Source organism: Pinus tabuliformis, chromosome 1_1 (assembly GCF_031772625.1).
Source record: "Pinus tabuliformis cultivar Carrire ecotype Pingquan chromosome 1_1, CPIR1, whole genome shotgun sequence".
NCBI lineage: Eukaryota > Viridiplantae > Streptophyta > Pinopsida > Pinales > Pinaceae > Pinus > Pinus tabuliformis.
Window position 1 is genome coordinate 918,533,686 of NC_142297.1, and position 19,344 is coordinate 918,553,029.

At 31.8% G+C, this 19,344-nt stretch overlaps 1 protein-coding gene across 1 annotated transcript; it reads right to left on the reverse strand.

Moving 5' to 3' along the window:
* Positions 1–15,733: 15,733 nt before the first annotated feature.
* LOC149217410 (myb-related protein 308-like) lies at positions 15,734–16,868 on the reverse strand. The gene is made up of 3 exons (XM_089391361.1): positions 16,708–16,868; positions 16,462–16,591; positions 15,734–16,298 (listed from the first exon to the last, which is right to left on the reverse strand). The coding sequence occupies exons 1-3, from the start codon at positions 16,838–16,840 to the stop codon at positions 15,947–15,949; spliced, it is 615 nt and encodes a 204-aa protein (XP_089247487.1). The 5' UTR covers positions 16,841–16,868; the 3' UTR covers positions 15,734–15,946.
* Between the last annotated feature and the right edge of the window lie 2,476 nt (positions 16,869–19,344).

The following is a 19,344-nucleotide window of genomic DNA, read 5'->3' on the forward strand; positions in this document are numbered from 1 at the left end:
GTAAAAGTAAATATAATCCACTTTTTAAAAAGTTGTATGTTAGTAGGGATGCAATATTTTATGATGGAAGATATTATAAAAAGGATGAAGATGAGGATACAATGACTACTTTGAACATCGAGAATTTATTCTTTAATGATAATAACCAAACAATTCAGTCGTCTAAAATAAGTAATGCAAGTTAACCTTTACTGAGTTTATTGTCAAAGTTATATACATCTATTACGTCACAAAGGATACAAAAGATTATGGGAACAAAAATGATAATGCACATCCTCCATCAAAAATGTTTTATGATGAGCTTAGAAGAAGAATTACAACGAAACAAGTAGAAAACAATAAAATGAGATGGAAAATTATGCTCTTCTCTATTATGTACATTATAAAACCTTTTAATTTTAAATAATATTTTTACTAATGAACCATGGATTTATGCCATTGAGGATGAGATTTCACAAATTGAGAAGAATGATATATGGCACTTAGTTTATCTCCTTGATGGGAAATCCATTATTGGATAACGTGGATTTACAAGCTAAAATTCAATGTGGATGGGGATGATTAAAAATATAAGGCATGATTAGTTGTAAATGGAGATGTACAAGAAGATATTGACTATGAAGATAAATTTTTTATCCAAGCGGATATTGATGGCCACCCACCTATTCCACGTGCTCAAAGCATAGTCCATATTGGTTGTTTTTCTATAGTTTTTCTATAGTCTTTCAAGTCATGAATTTTTGAGGCTATTTTAGGCCCTAAATGAAATTATTTTGATGTGGAAAGACCCAAGTGATATCAATAAGAACTGTTATCCTGCACAATGTTCGAAGGCTGAGAAAGGAGATTGACGGAGGTAACCTCAAACCATTTAGGGTTCAACAGCTATCCCTGCTAAACCAGAGAGGGCTCTCTCTATGAGTTCATAATAAATTATGAATGGAGTGGGAAAAGATGTTAGGCTAGTTATTACAACACTAGGGTTTTTCAGATTTAGGGTTTGCTAGATCAGGAGTCAAAATCAAGGAACTAGGCTATGTCTCAAGGGTTCAGTTGCAAGAGATATAAAGGAGATGAGTAGGTATGCCTTAGTCATATTTTAAGAGTTGGTTGATGTAGTGTAGGGTTGAAAAGATATGAAAATAAAGATGAGCATGTGAACTATGAATTCATATATCAGAAGACTAAGTACAAAAATATGATTTCCTTACAAAACAATGCTTAATCATAAGAATTATGTTTAATATCTCTCATGAGAATCACTTAAGAGCATATATATGGAAACAAGATGCATTTATCTTTCATAGAAGCTATCAAAAGAAGAAAAACATTATCACAAACTAATACCAGAAGAATTTCTAGATAATACCTGCAAATGGCCTTTGATTTCCTATAAAAGTGTGATGAGACAGAAGGTACAAGATTCCCACTCTCTCATGTCCAACCCTCAGTTTGACTCAAAACTAGATACAAATAGACCAAAAAAAAGCTTCCCCACTCTAAGGGGTCGAATCCCTCAATCTAGGAACTCATCACAAGAATATCTCCAACAAGACCTAATGGCTAGGGAGGTTAAGAAACTCTCCTCAAAATAGAAAAACTGATACATTTGACTTTTAACCACCATTAATGATGATGAATCAACGTCAAAATGACTCTAACAAGACATGTTTACCATCATTTACATCAATTCAACTCACAACATGAGGAATTACATCATAAAATCCAAGTTTGACTGAATAAAATAAGAAATTTGGAGTAATAGGCAAAAGCACAGCGCCACCTGTAAAAGTGCAGTGCCATGAGGCATAAGCGCAACGCCAAATTTGAGGAGGTTTTTGAGGGACTTCCACTGCTCTGAGTTTAGATCTGAATATATCAATGGAAATTTTTGGATGTCTATTTGTCATTCGACAGCTCAAGCAAGCAAAATGGACACTCCAAGACCAAGAAAAACTCATTCTCCCACAACTACTCTAAAAGTGCAGCACCAACTTTGAGGATACATTTGACTGCCTTCGTGAGATCTAAATCCATATCGGAAGGTACCATTGGAAAGTGTACGATTTCTAGTTGTTAATAGACTCCCCAGGAAATAAAAATGGCCTCTCCAAGGTTGAGAAAAACTCATTTTCCCAAGACTACTCCAGAAATGGAGCAACTCTCCTATAGAAACAATATTTATGGAATTTTTCCCAAATAATAACCCCTGTGTATAAACTGAATGAGGGTTTTTTTCCTTGGTCGCTTATTGGTAGAAACTTCTTTCACTTTTACCAAATTCATTTTCGTTACTTTAGAAACGAATTTTGAGGTAATACTATCCTAATATGTGGCAAATGATTTGTCTCTTGGAATGATTTCTTGAGAAATGGTGAAGACATGATGTCATGTGTTGAAGTTGGATCATACATACTAATTTGACCTCTATTATGCCTGCTCTACTCAATAGTCTCAGAATCCATAGCAAACCCTAGTTGAATGGGAAGGAAAATTAGGGTTTGGTGTAGGGAAAAACCCGGTATTTGGGCATTTTTTGAAATTGAGGGAGATGAAGGGGTTAGGGGGGCCTTTAAATTCTTAGGAAAATTATGGGGGCTAGGAATAGATGTTATGGAGTGAGGGGAGGTGTAATTTTGGAAATTGAGTTAAGGGAGGTATGTAAAACTAGGAAACACAATCCTAGTCTAGGAAACACAATCATTGGCTAAGTTCTGGCCAAGAGCTTTCTTGTGACCTGAGAGAGTTGAGCATACTTGTGCGGAATTGTTCGAGTGAGAACAAGCTTTGTATCTTCACTCATATTTCTGATATGTGCAATACAGATAGCAAGGTTTTGAGCAGTGGCTTTCCCCAGATACATATTGTGTTATGTGCCATTGATTTATATTCTTCTTGTTCATATTGTTTTCATCGATCTATTGGCTTCCCCTGGTTGAAAGTAAAAGTAGATTCTTGTCCTGTGCTTTATTACATTGCATGAGCTTGTGAATCTACAAGATTTTCTACATATAGGTGTTGTAAGAAATATCATCAACCCAAAAAATGTTATCAGTGCTATAGATTGGTTGTTAGGACACATGATATATGCAAGAGAAATAACAACTCTATTTTTGAGAGATGATCGATGATCATCATCATCACTACCATTCTCAATATCATTGTACTTTTCATCATCCCCATCATCATAATTAATGTAATTTCTATCAACATCGTTGTCATCATCCTCATGGACATCATCATGATCGCTCATGACATTATTTTTGTTGATGATGACCAAGATGAAAATAATGATAATGATGATCAGATGATGATGACTTGGAAGACGACATCAAAGATAATGATTATGATTATGACCATGATAACATTTAAAACTTGGGAAGATTGGTTAAGGTCATTACCATCGTCATCATCATTGTCATTGTAATCGCCATCATCTTTATCATCATAATCACAATTCATGTCATCGTCATCATCTTCATTATCATCATTAGCATAATTATTGACATTGTCATCAGTTGTTCATAATTTTCAATGTGATAAGAAATATCACGAATGCAAAAAATGTGACGAGTGTTGGACAAGGGATGCAAAAGTGAAAAAAAAAAAATTGGGGCAACAATAGACATAAAATTGGATGAAGAGTTGACACAACATAAGTAGATGCAAAACACGATAGAAAATTAACACAAAAGTGGATGAAAAAGTAGATGTAATAGTTGATGCAAACTTCGACACAAAATAGGATGCAAATGTGGATGTAATAGTGGAAGAAAACATGGGTGCAATAGTAGGCATAAATATTAGCATGAATTGCAGTGAAACAAATGTGGATACAACAATGAACGCAAAAAGGGACACAAACATGGATGCAAAAAGGAGGAAAACTTGGATGCAAAAAGGGATGTAAACATGGAACAAACATGGGTGCAATAGTGGACACAAAATTAGATGCAAAATTGTACACATCAGAGGTGGATGTAAAAGTAGATCCAAAAAACATAAACAATATTTGATGCAAACTTGGACACAAAAGAGGATGCAAATGTAGATGCAAAAGTGGAATCAAATGTTGGTTGCAATGGTAGGCACAAGATATGGCACAAATTGTGGCACAAAAACAGTGGATGTAATAACAGACCAAAAAAAGATGCAAACTTAGATGCAAGACAAGATGCAATAAGGGATGCAAAAGTGGATGAAAACATGGGTGAAACATGAGAAACGAAATTGGACTCAAAATATGGATGTAATGGAATTAGATGAAAAATAAGATACAAAATAAGACGCAAAACCCAACACAAAAGTGGATGAAAAAATAGATGCAATATTTGATCCAAAGATGGATGCAAAATTGAAAGAAAACGTGGGTACAACAGTACGTGAAAAACATGGCACAAATTGTGGTACAAAAAAATTGGATGTAATGATAGATGCAAAAAAAGAAGAAAATGAAGATGCAAAATAAGATGTAAAAGGGGATTCAAAATTGGACGTAAACATAGGTGCAACAATGGATTCAAAAGTTAATGCAACAAAATTCGATGCAAAAGTAGATGCAATATGAGACACAAAACCTGATGCAAATCTTGAACAAAAGTGGATACAAAAATGGATGCAAAAATCGATGTAAAATAAGATGAAAACCTATATGTATATGAGGATGCAATCATGGATGCAAAATTAGAAGAAAAAATGTGTGCAAAGGGAGGTGCCAAACTAGGTGCAAATTATGGCACAAGAAAATTGGATACAAAAGTGGACACAATAACAGATGAAAAAGAGGATGTAAATATGGATGCAAAACAAGATAAAAAATTGGATGCAACAAAAGTAGATGCAAAACTAGACACAAACCTTGATACAAAACTTGGCGCAAAGCAGATGTAAAAATGGATGCAAAAAATGATTTAAAAAGTGATGCAAAAGAGGATGCAAGAGATGATGAAAAATTTGATGCAAGTGTAGGCGCAAAAAGTGGATGCAATAGAGGATGAAAAAGTTGGTGAAACAAAATTAGGTGCCAAACTTGACGCGAAACATGGTGCAAAGGATGGCACAAAACTTGGCATAAAACCTGGCATAAAACCTGGTGTAAAACTTGGTGAAAAACCTATTACAATACCTGGTGCTAAACTTGATGTAAGACTTAGTGCAAAACTTGGTGCAAATTTTTCATCAGGTTTTGCACCATATTTGATAGATGGACACAAATAGCTCCAAAAATGGGCTCTAGGCACAAAAAAAGAAGTAAAAAGGGACGTTAATCACAGGGTTTTCTTATAGTGGTTACATATTTTAACACTATTTAAATTAACGTGTTTGTACAAGCTGGTTGTCATCACACATAACCTTATCGTTTGCATTAACTCCCATGGTGTAATCCCAAAATCACGATATTCTATTAATTTACCTTGAAGTCCAGACCACGCATCGTGAATATAGACATTCCTTCGGCCTACAAGGGTCAACGTGATAAGATGGCTAGCTACAAATGGCCTCACTCTCAACCGTCAATCTATAGAAGGCAATCCAACAGTGCGAGAGGGTTAGGATTTAACAAACTCAACAGTTCACCCCATCGGGTCGGTTGGCTAGTCATTCAAGTTGGTAAGCGGGAGGATCTTGCTGCGTTACAGCTGGTTCAACCTGAGAGCTTTCAAACTTTCCTGGAAATGGTGATCACTAACCACCGAATAGCACAAGGTATTCTCATCTATTCCTCTATGCTCGGTCCAAGTTTTTCATGTGGCTTAGGTAGGGTTTCTGCGACTGTTGATTAACTAGGTTGGAAGCTAACTGATGGTCATCCTTGCTCAAGAATGGTTCAGGGGTATTCGACTGCCACGAAAGGTGACCTGGGTCAATTTAATCTTAACAAAGGTATATATATATAAACCTTCTGATGTTTTAGTTAATTAACTATTTATTTTTGTAGTCAAGAGTACTGAAATGAAAGAGGTCTCGATTTCTGTGGCAATGCAGACGAGCCATCAACAACAGGAGTCCTTGACACATAGGTGACTGTCCTACCCGTGACACTCCTTTTGTTCACTTTCTTAGCAAGTTCTAAACCCTTAGTTGGTTGATAAATGAGAGCATTGTTTTGCAGGTAAGACTCCTTCAGCGCATCGGTTTTGTTCGAGGTTGTCAAGGCATATGCCGAAGTCCTCATGGTTGTCTACTTTGGTTGCTTTTAGGTTGGAAGTATGTCCTTTGGTTCCATACTTGCTTCCTTTATGGAATATTAAACTTGTAGTGTGCTCCATGACGGAGGCTAAGGCCCATAACTCTCCCTTTGGTTTTATTTAAACTGTTGTATAACTTTGAGTTGGGGTTCATATGACATATTTGAGGGTTTTCCTGTAGTAGGAATTTCAGACTCATATTTATATATTTGATATTTAATTTTGCTGCGAATTTATACAAGGAAGAAGGGTATTTTGTTAATAATTTTAGTAGCCTTCACTAATAATTTTAAAGTTGGCCTTGTAACTATCCGTCATGTACTTAACTGATGTGGTTGCTACTGTGATGGACTTGATTACTTTCTGTTTTAAGGAATGGAAATTCTTGCATAATATATATAGTTCGCCACTAACTTCTTCACATGTGAATCACTGCATTTTTCTTATTCCCGATTTTTTTATTTCGAACAGTAACTATATAAGTATTTAGACAGTTAATTAATAGTTTCTAGGCTTGGTTTTTCATGGAATTAGTTTGGAAATCTCGGTACTATTATGAGTATTATAGTTCTATTGCTGGTAATAATACTTCAAGGCACTGTTTTCACTGTTTAATAAAATGGGTTTCTACAGCTTTTAAGTTTGTGTACAATATCTAAAGAATAGAAGAAAGGAATTACATTCACTTTGTAATACTCATGTCTATTATTTAGTATTTGAGTTTTTACTGTATTGACTTACCATTTATGCCTAGACTAGCATTTTCGATTATGGTTTGGTTCAGAAATGAAATTCAAGAAGATTTTACTTAATTTTTAGAAATGAAATTCGAGAAAATTTTACTTAATTATTTTTGATAACTCTAACAATACTTTTTGAACCTTATTGTACATTTTGGAAATGTTATGCTTTACTTATCTGTCTTCTGCCTACGAGCATATGGTCTTTTGAAAGAATGCTATTTTTCTTATCTGTCTACTGCATATATATCTATATATATATATATATATATATATATATATATATATATATATATATATATATATATATTTTCTAAAAGCATGCTATTTTACTTATGTGTCTACTACTTGAGAATATATATAAAATCTATTTCTTTCTAGAAAGTCTCTCCTCCTAGCCACGAGGCTGGCGATTATGTCCAGAATCTCCCCCGAGCACTTTCATTTTTCTTTATAGATAAGTAAGTGTATATCTAGCTACAGTCGAGTACCTTGGGCCTTAGGACTCCACTGTCCATGGGCCTCAGGACTCCACTGTCCAGCCTAGTCCTGTACCTCTCCACACTATTCTTGAGTATTCTTCCCACTAGTTTATTCCACGCAACTCTAGGAGAGCTCACTGAATATTTCCCCCATCTATATTTCCCTTTCGAGGGTAGATGGGAACTATTTCTTGATAACTGTTTCTTTTAATTATTGGAGAAAGTTATTATTTTACTTAACATATCTGAATTCCTAATTACGCATTAATTAGGTAACCAAATGTATAGTGACCTTCCAGTCATTGTTATATTTAACAACATAATTTAAAATTTTAAATGGAGTGAAACATAAAATTAACTGCAGTAATTTTTCACGTAACCTGAGGGTGTTACATTTGGAGTGTTTTTTTCAAACTCAAGGATATCGCAGTCACCCTCTGAAAATTAATCAATAAAAAAAAAAAAAAAAAAAAAAATTAAAGAAACAATAAAATTCAAGATACACTATATAATTATGAAAATAGAGCCCTAGGGAATAGCTCAATTGGCTGACTTCCCATTACTAAGTACCTTGCGAATTGGGAGGTCACAGGGTCAAATCTGCTTGAGTCCATTGGGATTAGGCCAGATGACAGGTAGATCCCTTCAGATGGATTTTCTCGGATCATTACTTGTGAATGATCCCTTCGGATTCATGAAATATTACCCATGAATGATCTTGCGGATTATGGATATGGGTAGATCCCTTTGGGTCCCGGATTATGGATACGAGTAGATCCCTTCGGATGGATCTTCCCAGATTATTACCTGTGAATGATCCTTTCAAATCCTCGTATAATTAGCTGTGAATGATCTTCTCGAATTATTACCTGTGGATACGGGTAGATCCCTTCGGATGGATCTTCTCGGATTATTACTCGTGAATGATCCCTTAGGATTCATGAAATATTACCTGTGAATGATCTTCCAGATTATGGATACGGGTAGATCCCTTTGGGTCCTGGATTATGGATACAAGTAGATCCCTTCGGATGGATCTTCCCAGATTATTACCTGTGAATGATCCCTTCAAATTCTCGGACTGTGAATGATCTTCTCGAATTATTACCTGTGGATATGGGTAGATCCCTTCGGATGGATCTTCCCGGATTATTGCTCGTGAATGATCCCTTTGGATTCATGAAATATTACCTATGAATGATCCCTTCGGATTCATGAAATATTACCTATGAATGATCTTCTGAATTATGGATATGGATAGATACCTTCAGGTCTCGGATTATGGATACGAGTAGATCCCTTCGGATGGATGGATATGAGTAGATCCCTTCGGATGGATCTTCCCAGATTATTACCTGTGAATGATCCCTTCAAATTCTCGTATAATTAGCTATGAATGATCTATGAATGATCTTCTCGAATTATTACCCATGGATATGGGTAGATCCCTTCGGATGGATCTTCCCGGATTATTACTCATGAATGATCCCTTTGGATTCCCGAATTATTACCTATGAATGATCTTCGCAAATTATTACTTGTGGATCCCTTTAGATGGATCTTCTCATATTATTACTTGTAAATGATCCCATCGGATTCTCGAATTATCATCCGTGAATAATCTTCCTGGATTATGGATACGAGTAGATCCCTTCGGATGGATCTTCCCGGAATTTTCCCCATAAATACAAATAGATCCTTCAAATGGATCTTCCCAGATTATTACCCATGTAATGACCACTTAATAACCTCAAACCACAAACCACAAGTAGAAAAAAATAAAAAATAATTATAAAAATATAAAAAATAATTTACTAACTAATATATAAAGAAAAAACCTATAACACAATTCTTTTTATTTATTTATTTATTTATTATAAATTTGTATACTTTTTAAGGTAAAGATAAATTAATATGATCACCAACTATATGTTATTACATTGTTATGTTTTTTTTCTTGTGAACTTCGGATCACATTATGTGTGTTTGAGGTTCTCCATGGTATAAAATATTTGTACCACGCATATAGTTCACCTCTCCATGGTATTTATCATTGGAGTTCCTTGTAAACTAACATAACTTATATCATTATATTTTATTCATATGTGAATTTGTGTTGGGTTCCTCTCTCAATGTAAGTACTATGTTTTTCTTTAATTTTCTTTGTTCTATCTGGCAATATGTCTACCACACGATGTGCCCATATGGATTTAAATATTTCATACACAATGCTCACGTGGACACAACAGTGTTAACATGCTTCTTCTGAGTTTCCTATACTTGCCAGTTGTTCGGAATATGATTTGCCTTGGAAGGGGTAATACGGAAGGTGATCAATGGCCCTAATGTCTAGGATTTTGATCTACGGCTTTGATGGACTTAAGTGGTTAGCAGTAACTACCCCCACTTCCACGACGTCGCTCCTCCCTCAAAGTCTTCCCTGGTTTTGGACCGTTCTGCTCGCAGACTGTTCATCTTTGTCTTGCCACGTGACGTCGATACTCGGATAATTTGCAATTCGTTTTTGGGCTTGAGCTAGGGACTAAAAATTTATTAATTTTTATTCCATTCACTATCTTCCCCCATATATATATATATATAAAATCCCAATTGTTATGGTCGATTAATCTTCCTTCTTTTTTAGGTATGTAATTCTTCAACTAATTTCTGAGTTCTTCCGCAGCAGTTCAACCGCTCTTCGTTAGTTTAAAGGTAAATACGCAACTCCAACCATGTTTTTCTTTATAGTCTCGAAGTTATTCTCTCTTGTGCGTGTTTAGGTTTCTAACCGAACCCCTATTTCTAGAATTTTCCCATGTTATGTTCCATTTCTTACGGGCATGTGTTCGGCATCGAAAGACCCCCTTGTTTTCTTTCCTACGATTCTTCCAGGTGATGATAAAACCCTCCAATTTTTTCTATGTTACTACAGGTACTTGAAGAGTCAAATTCGAAATATGGTGTAAGGAATTTATGATTAAGTATTACTGTGCCGCTCTGGTTAGATTCTTATAGAATTTATGTTAATTAGATTACGACCTGCCCGACCTTAACTTGCCCATGAGGCTTAACTGTTATTCTCGGCAATCTTGAAAATTCAATGTATTTAACATATCTTTCAATGTTTTCCAAAGGCATTCGCAGCATGTGCTCTTATTATAAACTGGTTTCTTTCAGGAATTGGTTAGTTTTCTCTCATTGCCATTAGCCATTTGGACAGAGAGTTTATTTTATATATATATATATATATTCCAAATTGCATTTCGTTTAACCTCATGATATTTAGCTGCATTTTTTACAGTAAATGTTTACTCGTCTAAATCTGTACCGTGAATACGACTCTTGATGAAAGACATTTATCGAACTCTGCATATAAAGTTTATTTCAAGACTGATATTTTCCTTCCATTTTATATACGGGAAAGGAAAAGGGCTTCGACCTGTACTGTTTAGAAAAGCAGGGCTCAATTTTGTTGGTTGTAAAACCTCATCTTTCTTCTCTTCTCTGTAGTGTCATATGAATTTCTTTAAACAACATTATTCTCACACAACCAAGGTTTCTATTTATTAATAGACCAAATAAATATATATTATACGTACAACTACAACATTATTATGTTTATAGTTTGGGTGACTAGTGGGACTAAACGGCCATATACCTTCTAGTGCTAAGTATATTAAGAATTAAGGGCTATTCGAGTTAAATGGATAGACCATGTTTTGTCAACAAAACATGGGACTAACTTAAATCTTTTCTACATACAAGAAAATTGTTCCAAAACACATTTCACTTATCTATTTTTTAATGCCATGAAAATCACTCGGAATAATAATGTTCAACCTAACCAATGAGAACTAGTATTGTCTTCCATGAAAATAACTGCTTCCATGAAAATAACTGCGGATAATAATGTTCCACTCAACCAATGAGAACTAGTATAGTATTGTCTACCAGAACTCCCCTCGAGCCACTTCCACATCCAGAGTAGTTTTCGACTATAACACTAGGTCCAACCTAGGGTGTTATGGTCCAACCTAGGGTTTTATTGACCCTGACAACACCAGGTCCAACCTAGGGTTTTATTGACCACAAGGTTCAACTTAGAATTTCATTGGCCAACTAACTCAAGAACCCCCTTTTGGTAGTGTCTTTCCTCCCTGAACATTGTCTTGTTCTAAGGGAATCAAGCTAAACAACTTTCAATTTCCTCTCTTAGGCCTCCTCCAACTAAGCTCAAGTTCACAAGGTTGCCTAAGGATTTTTCCCCTCTTGGCTCCCTTTTCCTTTGTTTGTGGGAAGAGTAATCTTAGAAGGCAACCACCTCTACCTATAACTATCTTTTAACTTTCTTGAATGTGAAAATCTTTTTCAACATATTTTCCCACCGTAATTTTCATGGTTGACTAAATGCATGATATAGAAAAAGTAAATAGAATATTCACAATTTACTAGAGTATTACACATTATATAAAAATCAACATACTTGAATTTTTCAAATACAAAAATTAAATTGTGATTCTTAAAAATTTTACCAAATTTTGAATAAATTATTTGTTAGAATATATATATATATATATATATATATATATATATATATATATATATTAGTCGTACTAATAGAGGAAATGTATTTTTAATAATAAGAGGAAATGGCTTTTTAAGACGTTATTTTTCTCATTAATTTTAACAAAAATCTGGAAGATATTTTAAAAAAATTAAATTTAAGTAATTTTAGTGCCCAAGAGGTTGATCCATTTATGTATCCATGAATGTATTTTAAATTTAAAAAAAAAAATTGATAAAAAAAATGATTTTCAACCATAAATGGTCAAATCAATCACCTAATTAAATAGTTCCCAAGTAAATTGATATTAATGTAGTTATTACACTTGTATGAACTTCTTTTTCCAAACTCCACGATGTTTCCACCACCCTCGGAAAATTCATCAAGAAAAATAAACAAATTTAAAATATTTAATGGAGATATAGAAAATAATTTAGTCAACTAATAAATAGTGACAAACACACACAAATGTATAAATGGTTTCAATTTTGTGAAAATCCTTAATATATTTTAATTTTATAAAATAAAAAAATTTAAATTTATCATTTTTAAAATTTTTTTCCAAATTTTAAGTATATAAATATGTGGTTTTAATTTTGTGAAAATCTTTAATATATTCTAACTTTATAAAATCAAAAAATTTAAACTTATGATTTTTTAAATTTTCTACCAGATTTTAAGCAAAATTAATTAGGCAAATAGTGGAAAACAATTAATTTTATATAAAGTAATATAGAGATTATTTATATAGAGAAAATATTTATTTTTTATTTCTTTAGCTATTTTATTTTCTAATGAAAGTTTAATATTTTTTTGTTGGTTTTAATTACAGTGATGCATTCATAATTATTATTATTATTATTATTATTGTAGTATTGCAATAAAGTATATATAAAATAAATATGATGAAAGGAAAATCAAACTCAAATTAATTATTTAGATGAGAACATTTGGCATCATACCTATATAGATTCATTCTAATAAAAAATTATTTAGTGTTGAGAGGGATCAATTCTCTTCAAGTGTGATGGATCTATACATGTTCTTTCTTTTTGGGGCATGTATATCTATCTCACATGTGTAATTTTTCCTTGTTTAAATTATGTTTTTGAATGCATATATGAATTTAGTTCCTTGAAAATCTCTTTAGACACTTAGATTGTGTAGAGTACATAACTTAAATTTTCAATTCCTACAAATATTTACTGGTTTTCAAACAAAATAGCGGACCAAAATATAAAACAATTAAATTACTTGAAATATTTTAAACATAAGAATTTTTTTTGATTGCTTTATATAATGTATACGTAAGTGTTTCAACCATATCTAATCTATACATATTTGATATCTAAATATTTTATTTAACAGGACTATTGAAATATTTTGTTTATTTATTTTATTATTCAAATTACAAAACATACATCAAAATTACCTAACTCTTTATATTGAAATATTTTATTTATTATAAATATTGATTTTTTTATATTATTATTAATATTTCTGAAATTTCGTATAATAATTTTATATAAAAAATTAAATGAATTACACATATTTCTCTTATTATTTTTTCCCTCTTATTTCTCTTTTAAAAATAAATTATTATTTATTTGATTGGTTTGATTTTTTTATTTTATTATATATATATATATATATATATATATAATTTGAAATATTCTTAAAAGTATAAAAATATACCTTTTCCATATATCTAAAAAATCTAATATTTTTTTTAACATTTAATTACTTTATATATATTTAAAGTTGATATAAGTTATGTTATTTCATATGGACATTATGATTGTGAGTGAGTGAAATATTTTACAACATCTCTTTTTTACTAAGTTGTATTATTATTAGCAAACTAAGCACAATGAGTCTATTATTATTAAGGTTTGGTAGCTAATTTAATTAAAACTAACAAAACATGTATATTCATTTTTTTAATTATTATTAGCCAATATTATTTTTTATTTATTTTTAAAATAGAGGAATGCGATTTAATTATTACCAAAGAAAATAACATTAAATGTTCATCCATTAATGATTATCAATTTATAAAATGGAAACTAAGATATTATAAGAAGGTGATGAACTCAATCTCAAAATTGAGAATTGTTTTTTTGACTTTACTATGGAAAAAAATGAACATTTTTAAGATAAAAACTAATTCTTATGAGCGTAATTGTGAATTTGAGCATTAATTGTGTTATAGTAAGAGGGTTGAAGATAAAAACAATTTTCTCTTAGATTTTCCATCTTATATTCACATTCAATCTAATTTTCAAAATATTTATCACAATACCAACATTCTTGATCTTTTAAATCAGAAAAACTATAGTGATATAAGAATCTTTTTTCACTTCTTTTCAAACATAAAATACAAGGTTAAAAATCCTATTAATATTTTCCCTTCTTAAAATTCAATAAACCATATAAATTTTAAAAAACATTAATTAACTATAACTATAACTATAACTATAATAAATAAATAAAAAATTAAATTATTGATATTAAGATTATTATGAACGACTTCATGTTATATAAACATATAATAAATTTAGCTAATTATAATTTTAAGTTTTTAAATGAAACTTACAAAAAAAATCATTTTTTTTTAAACTTAATTATTCATTTTTCATTTACGAGCTTTAAGAAACGTGAAATATGAAATTTCATATATGCTAACTTTATTATTTGAATGTGAAGCGTGGGTATAATGGAATGAAAAAGTTATCGACATTTTGAGGCATAAATGATGTGGTGTCAAAAAAAGCATTAGCTAATCTTCTTTTTGGTAAATTTCTTTTTATACATATTCTAATTTATTTTTCAGTTATGAGTTTAAGGAAACCTGAAATATGAAATTTCATATATCCAATTTTATTATTTGAGTGTGAAGCGTGGGTATTATGGACTGAAAATGTTATCGACATGGGGATAAATGATATGGTGTAACAAAAACATTAGCTAATCTTTCTTTTCGTAAATTTCTTCTTATACATATTCTAATTTATTTTTCATGATGTTAAGAATATATCTATATATATATATATATATATAATTTTATTGGTTGAATTGAGGATTTTGTAATACATATTAAGTTATGAGAAGATTTTTTAGTGTAAATCACATTATGATATATCAACGGAGTGTGGTTCATTGTCAAGGCAAGTTGAACAATCAGATCATCCCTGCATGTTAAATAGGGAGAGCAGATTTTCCAACAACTAAATTTGATGCTAAATTTAACTAGAAACGGTTATATAAAACAAGACTAACAACTATTTTATTAGTTGGAATGTAAAGTTTTGTTATTTATGATTTATATTAAATATTTTTGGAAAAATATTATATATAAATTTTAATATGGACGTTGTTCAAATCATTTATTGTTATTAATCACTAAAACATTAAATTAAAAACTATATTTTATGAAGATATTAAAAACCCTTCAATAAAATAGTTTTTTTTTAATTCAACATTATATTACTTTAGTTTTTTTTAATTCAACATTATATTACTTTGAAAAATTGGTTTTATTTTCAATTTATCTAATTTAATATATTAAAAAAATCCATATTTACACTAGTAATTATATATTTAAATTTATTAACTAATAAAAATGACCTTTTAAAATATAATTTATGGGAAAGTTCTCACAGGTTTTTAATAATTTAAATCAATATTGCACTCAAACGAACAAAATGTTTATCTAATGAACGTAATCTCAACCTCTAATTTCATAGGAACAGTAGAGAAAGATTATAGTTCATTTCTTTTAGGCGGGGAGGTTTTCACCGCTTGAAGACTCCACAATTGACATCTCCAGCCGATACTAGCACTCGGGTTTCACGTCAAGCATCGATGCAATTTGTACATCCCCGTGAATCTTCGATTCTGTCCTCACTCTACCTCTACTCGTACTGCATTTCAACTAAATAGGCGTCATAGATTCACTGCAACTGCCACAAGTTAGGTGTGGGCAGAATTAGAGGGCAAGCCCATACACAAATCAAGATTAATGTGGGGACAGGGATGCTCTTCATCTGTAGAAGCTGCTGACTCGATCGGCGAGCTTTTCGAACGTTCGAGTTGGAAGAAGTCTGCTATCTCTGCCCTTCTCCTGCTCTCGAACGCCGGAATTTTGTGCTCGGGAGCGGGTGGAGAGTTAAGGGAAGTGCTGCTGTTGTTAGGCGGGCGTAGGGAGCGATTGGTCTGCGGATCGAACCCTTTACTCGACAATTTTCTCTTGATATGTGTACTCCAGTGGTTCTTTATCTCGTTGTCTGTCCTCCCCGGCAATCTCCCCGCAATAAGAGACCACCTGTGCAGTTTCACAGATTAATTGTTATTTATTTCGTTCATAATTGAAACTTCAAATATAACTCGTCATGAAAATTGAAAGCTCTCGGCACATGACAGATCCCTGATTTATATAAGTATCGGTCCTAAGGGATTGAAGCAATAGGGGCGATGAAATTACATACTTGTTTCCCAGGAGCGAATGGAGTCTGATGATTAGCTCATCTTCTTCTTCTGAAAAGTTTCCCCGCTTCAGATCTGGACGCAGGTAGTTTATCCATCGGAGCCTGCAACTCTTCCCACAGCGTAGTAGTCCTGCAGTTAAAAATATGAAGCAAAGATACATGGTAAAATCTTTCAATGCAATTTAGAAAAAGCTGTTAATTCCATTGCAGAGTGAAGAAACTGTTAATCCCGAAAAAGCAAGCAACCTGCTGCCTTGGGAAGGGAACGCCAGCCGCCTTCCCCGTGGGCTCGAATGTGGGCGACAAGGCGGGTATCTTCTTGTTGGGTCCAGGCGCCTTTGTTAGTGTGAGCCTTCTCACAGCACGGAGATCTCCCCATTTTCACAGACAGACGCACTTCTACGAAAGCGTCGCTAACGCCGAATGGAAGGGATAACGGGAAGACTAATATAGCGGTCACCAAGCGGCCATCATATTCGTTTGGTTGGTGAGATGACCAATACATATCTAATTGTTCGGTAGATGACGTTGATGTTATTATTTAAGTTGAGGTCTTTTCTATTGTAAACGGGTTTTGCAGTTGAACCATATACCTTATTTCTCGCATCCATGTTTCCTGTTTCCTGTCCCTAAAATGCGCAAGGAAGAATAATCCAATACGTGTACGAAAGTTTTGTCCAATGACTTAGAAGTTCAAAGCTATTATTGAAGGCTGCATTCAGAAATAAATCAACAGTGACTTTTTAAATTCACATATTTTCATTTATATCACCTTCAATTGTGATAAAAATATTTGACAATTATTGTACTTCTAACAATAAAAGCGAATATATATGTGCTTTGTGCTTTTGGTACCGAGTAGCATATTGCTGCTAACTTAGCATTAATAAAGTAAACTATTATATGGTTTTACATGTGTGTGATAATTAATCATAACTATATTAGTAATAAGTTAAATATATATATATATATTAAAAAATTTAATTGGATGCTTATTAAGTTTATGAAAATAATATAAATAAATTATATTTTTTAACTTTTGAAAAAGAGTAATTGTAATGGTGAGATATATGGCAAATGCCCAACATAATTACAATATAATTATAATATTAAAATTATATTTAAACATTTTTTAAATAGAGTAATTGCAATTATAAAATATATAATACATTTTAAACATAATAATTATATAACGGTAAAATTATATGTTTAATTTTTTTTTAAATAGTTTTATATATATATATTTATTTATTTATGGGTTTGGACTATGTTTTAGAAAGATATGTATTTGGTTAAAAGTTCATTTTCTTTGGAAGTGAATCTTGCCCTCTTACAAACCACTACAAGGTTATTCCATGTGGCGTGGTTTTTTTTTATTAAGGATGAAACCTTGCCCCTTTACAAACCACCACGGGGTTATTCCATGTAACCTGGTTTTCCTTGATTAAGGGTAATTAATAGCCAGAGATAATTATCCTCATTGATTGTTTAACAATTGAATTATAATAGATTTTCCCATAAAAAATTATATATTTAAATTAAATCACATTTAATCAAATAAATTAATTAAATCACACTTAACCCAAAAAAAAATATAAATTATATATATCAATTTTTTCAAGAAATTTTAATAGTTATACCTCTTTTCATTGACGCTCATTTTTAGACTCTTTATGGTCCTTCTACTTGTTTTGTAGAAACATAACAACAAAATGTGAAAAAAATATAATGATTTACCTTTTATAAATACAAAGTTCTCTATATAACATAATATGTGCTTTAATCGGTGCTAAACTTAAAAAAATAGTTCTGTGAAACAAAAACATAGTTTTATTTGATCATGGAACAATATGTTTTTTAAAAGTAACACCCTTAGCTCGTTAATGAAAATACTGAATATTCCCATGCAATCCCATGTCAATAGCCTCGTTTTTAGCTCGTGAATGAAAAAACTGAATATTTCCACGCAATCCTGTGTGGCTTAAACTATTATCAAGATCCTTGTACGAGTGATCATTTCCATTGGAAACTCATTCTAGAATATGTGATGGCTTTTAATTAGCGACAAAGACTTAAAAAAGGCTTATTTTTAATCTTGACCAGATTATATTATGCATTCCACTACATGTATTTAATTCAAATGCTAAACTCAAAGAATGTAGAATCACTGAAGCGTGAAAATTTTAAAATAATAAATAAATAAATCTCAAACTAAAACAAACATATCTTCGAAATTAAAGAAAACATGCATGAATTTCTTTAAGATTGAGTGTATCTGAAAAAGAACGAGGAGAAAAAACAATTTTTTATCTGAGTAATTATGAGCATGGTTTTAAAAACCAGAATTCGTGACCGGATCAGTTTATTTATCAAACTGGGTTTCAAATTGAAACCGGTAAAACGGAAAAAATTATTTTTAAGATTTAAAATAATAATTTCAAACTAATAAAAATAAAATATACAAAGTTTGCTCATTTATATACCACACTTAAAGGTGAATATATCAAATTGGCATCGATTATAATACATATCAGCAACATAATACATATTCAATGAGGTTCTAAATGGCATCTAGAGTCCAAAAACAATGTTATAAGCTATACGGTCACCAACCTATTACAAGTTTATATGTCAATGATCAACACAATCACTCCTCATCATGATCAAACTTGTCACCACTAATGGACAAAGGATCATCAACATGAACTACATAAATAATCTGAATGAGTGTTTGAGGACTCCTAAAAGTCCTTTGTAACCTTAGCAGTAGTGGTAGTAGTAACAACAAAAATAGACATCAAAACAACAAATCACTAAGCAACATGATCACTCATGAAACTCATCATTGATTCAGCCCTACCAAAAATGGGATCATCAGCGAGA